The sequence below is a fragment of the Juglans microcarpa x Juglans regia genome, chromosome 7S (assembly GCF_004785595.1).
Source record: "Juglans microcarpa x Juglans regia isolate MS1-56 chromosome 7S, Jm3101_v1.0, whole genome shotgun sequence".
NCBI classification, from domain to species: Eukaryota; Viridiplantae; Streptophyta; class Magnoliopsida; order Fagales; family Juglandaceae; genus Juglans; species Juglans microcarpa x Juglans regia.
The window spans coordinates 2,641,811-2,648,081 of NC_054607.1; the positions used below are offsets into that span (position 1 = coordinate 2,641,811).

The 6,271-nt window shown below is 34.0% G+C and overlaps 1 protein-coding gene across 1 annotated transcript; it reads right to left on the reverse strand.

Annotated features, from left to right (window-relative positions):
• Positions 1-1,323: 1,323 nt before the first annotated feature.
• Positions 1,324-4,975, reverse strand: LOC121240257 (pectinesterase 2-like). Its single transcript, XM_041137651.1, is given in 3 exon segments — positions 1,324-2,259; positions 3,993-4,745; positions 4,748-4,975. Coding segments are annotated over 3 exon segments (1,548 nt in total). The 5' UTR covers positions 4,854-4,975; the 3' UTR covers positions 1,324-1,570.
• Positions 4,976-6,271: the final 1,296 nt, after the last annotated feature.

The window sequence follows — 6,271 nt, forward strand, 5'->3', positions numbered from 1 at the left end:
TAGTGTCATCAGTCATACTTTTTTGTATAAGATTACTGACTATAAATCAGATATAGTAAATATATGGAGAAGACGTAATTGTTTCAAGCATTGACATAATTAACCAGAAGTGCCACTTGTTTCAAACAATTAATTAAAAAAACTAAGATATAATTGTGTTCTAAGTCAAAGAAAAGGAACTCATGAAGTATAAATATATAACTTCTTGCTTTTATATATATATATATATATATATATATATATGTCTATATATAGTTTATAGCTAGGTGTGGACTGTTACGCGTGTTTTTTATTCTTTTAAGATGGGGAGATAAGTCAGGTTTTTTAATTATTCTATAATTAAGGTCAATTTATGGCATTTGCTTGAAGGTCTGGACATTGACATTGTCTATATATATATGATTCTCATTCGCACATCAATTAATTATTAAGTACAATGAATTAATTGTTTACTGTTGATCTATTACTAATATTTTTCCTAACAAGTTGTGAACATAGCTTTTATTGTTATTAATTTTTCTCTTTCATGTAGGAAAACGAGAAAATTAAATGACACTCCATCAAAAATATTTGTGTTATATAAATATAAAGAAAAACATTAGCAAGTAGTAGTACTCTTAATTAATAAGTAGTTGGATGACCTGAGAAATGAACAAGCTAGCTAGCAAGTTCTTGACTAATATCCATATACATATAGATATTATTAATTGCCGATCGAGTATAGTTTCAGGACATGGTTTGAATCCTGAGTACGTGCGTACATACGTACCCGGTTTTAGTGTTAATTATCTATCAGGTTGTTTAATTTTCAAAGACTTGAAAAGCAAGAAATATATATGAGCATTGAATAAATTCAACAAATTAATTAAGCAAGTATTCCTTGATCTTATATTATATATAGTTGGTCCCTATTGTCGACGTCTTAATTAACTACTAATTAATTAACCATGGAAAAATTAAAAAGGCCAGGTATAATATTTTAGAATTAAAATTAAGATTAATAATTGTGTTAATGTAATTATTTTGTTAAACTCATGTCGACCGAGGTATACAAATACTTCCCATGCTTGTTTTGCTTAATTAGTACTATTAATTAGTTTAATATTAATTTTCGTTAATCAAGTTACCATTTACTATTTGATTGATCTATGCTTACATGATTCATATATATTTGTAGTTTATTTTTTGTAAAGCAACTTAATTTTCTAGATATTATAAATCCAAAAGATGATGATCCGTACGTACAGAAAATTAGATCAAAAGATACATAATAAAATCAATTTATTTAGTACGTACTGATCTGGTTAAATATTCCACGTTATATTTGAATACAATATTTGATACATGATGTATAATATATACTCTAATTAATAATTTATATATTGCCTTGTCTTCGTTTTTTTACAACAATCAACTCACAATTTTCATACCAGGAGGAACTCGATTTAGTACCTCAACGGTTATTAAGAATTAATGTATACAACTTGAAACAATTGAAACGAATTATTTGAAGGCATACGTGCATGAAACAATTTATTTGCAAGCAAATTACGCCCAACAGGCCAGCAAGCTAGAGACCAGCTGTGTAAGGAACGTTGGTGGCCGGCAACCAGGAACCGCCGGCGATGAAGTTTGCTACGGTAAATTGAGAAGCCGTGGATGCACTAGTAATGACATGGTAGCCAGTCCACTTGACCCTATTGGCGGTGGATGAGCCAGGCCCTGTGTTGGCATATTCCCCATAATACAATGTTTTTAGGGCAAAATCACCGCTCCACTCCATCCACCCAGCAGGGTTAATGAAGCTATCTAGATAGGTTTTCATGAACACTGTGCGTGAGTACTCCTTCCATGGCCTCCCTAGATACACCTTGACCGAGCTTTGGGAAGACTTTAAATCAGAAGCTGCTGTGACTCTGCTATCGTGGATGGAAATCCCAGTGTTTTGATTAGGGTCAGTTCTTCCTTGGGCAGTGACAGTGATGGTCTTGTTAGGTGGGTAGCGTCCATAGATGTTACATTTTTGTAGAACAACAGCGGAATTTCCGAAGATAAAGTCTACTGTCCCATAAATGTCACATTCCCTGTAAAATTGCCTGTTGGAATGGACATAAAGAGTGTCTTGGTATCCTTCAAAGCTGCACTTGTAAAATACGGAGAGATCCGACCCTGAACGCAGGGCCACAGCCTGGTGATTTGCTGCTCCGGCTGTATTCCGGATTGTGATGTCTCGGCCGATGAATCCATCTCCCACGACAGCTGCAAAAATATATAAAATTATACTACGGAAGGTGCGTAGAGTAAAGACCTCGAAATAGAAGGATTCTTAATTATATAATATATATGAAACCTCCTCTAAGTGGGCCATATCCAAAAACTATACCAGTTTATAATCGACGCACTACTGTTTCCAGTCTTCGAAGCAAATTAATGGAGCCTAGCTATATATATATATGTATATATATATATATATGTATATTGGCTGGCAAATTAGGATCATCCGATCGAGATTTGTTAATACATGAGATTCTCAGGTCCATGAACCTACAGACAGGCCGGGTTCTAACTGCTACGTAATTATCTTGTCATTAATTTGGAGATGATCATGACATGCGAAACAGAACACGCTTTCAAAAATCTTGACCAATTAAAGTAAACGTACCCGTATTAATATATATTAATACATATTAATATATATTAATACGGGTACGTTTTAATATATAGATAGAGATATATACATATATCTACAGATATAGATATATATTATGACATTTTCTACTTATGGTAATTTTATTATTTAAATAATATATACTTAAAAGGCCTATTTATAGTTTAGTCTCTTGATCATGACCCTTGACTTTCATGTAAATTCTCTTTGTGTATTTAATATCATGAGTATTATCAGAACAGTTAATAAATTAAGCTGTCGTTTTTAGGAAGAAAAAAGCTCTTGCGCAAGCAACTTTGTGCAAGTAGAACTTGAGAGATTCGATCATTAAGCGTAATTCCAATTTGCATGCATATATATATATATATATATATATGCTCAACATATTGAAGAAAAATAATTTAATATATGGTCATATCAGGTAAATTTATATAACAGAAAAATTTAGTACTTTATAATCGTCCTGGCCTTCTTTAATCTCAAAATCCAGAATTTACTAATTTTACGTTAATATTAAAAAAATAAAATTGGGAAAATTTATATATCATGTGCATAGATAATCAGTAGTAGTACTACTGCGCATATATGCATGTGTGGACTGATCTATTTGCAGCTACCACTTTTTGTATTTAATCAGAATAATTTTATTTAAAAGTGTTTACGCACACACTATTCATACGACATAACTTGATTTAGAAAATAAATTGTAGAGTTTAAATCTTACAAATCAAATTATATCATGTGAATAGTGTATGGTGTAAAGTGCTGCAAATAGTACTGCTCGTGATTTAGTAAATCTAGATTTTGGTCCTCAAAAATCTTGTCCCCACCTGTACTGTATATATATATATGTATATATAGTAATATATATAGAGTAATGATTTATACAAATTTCAAACACATAATAAGGTTGGCAAAGTCCCTTTGTAAAATTGTGGATCCCACCATAAAAAAAAATATAAACAAAAATTAATTATTTTAGTTAGCCGCAAAAATATAATTTTCTTATTTATCAAATCATGTAATTTGATGGATGTAACTGTATATTATAAACCGATTAACAAATATTTTTTTTAATATAATATATATAGTTTTTAAGTTTGTTAATAAGGTTAATTTCTTGCGCATGCGTTAGCTGCTTATAATTTCATCTTTATGAACGCTAGGTAGCTATTCAGTTCTACGTAAGTTTTTCTTAGCTCATTCACACCTCTGAACTAATTTTCTCAGCCATGTCTCTCAAAGTCCAAACTATCCAGCAGACTCATGCAGAGAAGTTCTTGGCAGTGAACAAAATTAAAAGTAAATTGAATTAATCGCTTACCAACAGTTGCTGAATTGAAGGTCGTAGAACCTCCTCCAACACTTTTACTCCCTGTGACTATCGTTTTTCCTATGCCATCTCCCACCAACATGATGTTCTTAGACTTTATCTCCACGTTTTCATTGTACGTCCCCTGTTTCACGTATATTACATACCTGCCACTTCCCGATCGCTTTGACGCTGCGCTGATCGCATTCTTTATCGTTGTATAATCTCCTGATCCATCTTTGGCCACCACGATATTGGCCTGGGAAGCCGGAGAAGAAGACTGCAGGAGTTTCCGGTCCCCGCCCTTGACCCAAGTCGGGAACCCATCTTTGTAGCTTTGTTCAGAATATGGAGCACGGTTCGTAGACAAACTGTTGCTGATTAACTTCGAAACGTTGTTTGACATCAGGGGCAAGATATAGTCGTAGACCCCGAGCTCGATGAACCCGGCTCGGCACGTCTCGAGGTTGGTTAGAGCCGTGCTGAGCCATGTTTGAGCATCGGTTTGGGTGCATTTTGAGCTAGGGTTGGCTGTTTTGTTGAGCCGGATGATGGTGTTCTCGTAGAGCTCGAGGCAATCCGCCCATGCAGTCTTTTCATGAGCGTTCCGGCACTTGGTGCCTAGAGAAATCAATTTGGTGTGAGCTTTGGTGGCACGTTCAAGGGCAAGTTGCTTTGAAATCTCGAGAAAATCTGACTTTTTGGTGATGGGGGTGTGGTTGGGGTTATGGCTCAAGAAATGCTCGCATGGCTTAGGGTTCGGGTTTGGCTACACCATTTCTTCACATCTTCTGAAGAGTAGCCAAAAATGGTTGTAGAGAGAAATAAAAGAGGCACAAATAAAAGCGTTAAGAGTTTTCGAAGTGCCATCATGTACTATATACGTACTAATTGGCCTTTCAATTTTTGGTGGGGGTTGGAAGAATTGGAGGGACAATTGAGATGTGCTTAAACTGAGAGATTGAGAGGGCTTTTGAGGTTTGAATGGGCTTCGGTGTCCTCCAAGGGCTACTTTATATAGAGGAGGGGACGGAGGAAAAGTCGTCAAAATAAGGGTACCATACCTAGCTAGCTATATAATTAGTACTGCCATTCACAACTTTTTAATTATTCCCTTATTCTGTTCCTCATTTATATATATATATATATATATATATATAGCACATTACAATAATCTGGGGTATTATTAATTTGTTGTTTCAGCTCCAAAAATAATCCATTTTTTCATCGAATTCTCTTAGATCTAGCTTTCATATGATGATGATCATATGTTGGCCGGATCACTAATTACCAGTTACCACGTGAGAAAGGGGAGGTACGTACGTACGTAGGAAATTAAGGAACAATATTTTTGGGAGACGACATCATGACATGATACTTTGCTAAGAAAATTTTGTATGTAATATGTTAATTACAACAGTAGTACTACTGATCATATCATGTTAATATAATATAATACTGTTTACCATGTTTTATGGTATTATCAATCCATGTCCGGAATAATTAATTTTGACCAACTTTATATGTGTTGACCTGATCAGAAAATGGACATTATATATACCTGCAAGTTGCACTTCATGCAGGCAAGAAACGCGTTGCGCAAACATATATATGTGCATATATGTCTGCAAGTAATAATATTTTTAATTTCTGAATAAGAAAATAGGATGACCAATAGAATCAATCTAAATCCGGGGTACTGTTGGTGAATTCATGCTCTGTTGATGGGAAATATATATAATCTGTGGTTTTATATGGCGGCGGTCGGCACGCATGACTGACTAGATTCTCCGATAAATGCATATATATGTATATATATATATATATATACACACACAGACACACACTAGGCATGCAATTAACACGGCCACATGGTATGGGTATTTATAATATATAGTAATTATGCACGGCTGGCCTAGTATTTGATCGATGCCTCTTTTTTTTTTTACCGTCTCTTTGGAACCAAAAATGCAGGACTACTACTGATCATATTAATATTCTATTATTGAGTCATGAGTCAAAGGCTCTCAATCATTCAATCTAAGGTAGGTTTAAAAGTTGTAAACGAATAATGATAGCAGGAAAATTAAAAGCATATATATATATATATATATAGTTTCTAGAATTAATTGACACTGTGACTGCATCATATATATGCATTCAAAAACCATTATTTCAAAAACTACGGACGTAGGAGCCAAGTAATCTCAAAAACCAGCCACTCATAACCTCTTAAACCAGATGAATCTTTTTCACATGATGCATGCATATTGAATTGGATGGTCAATATA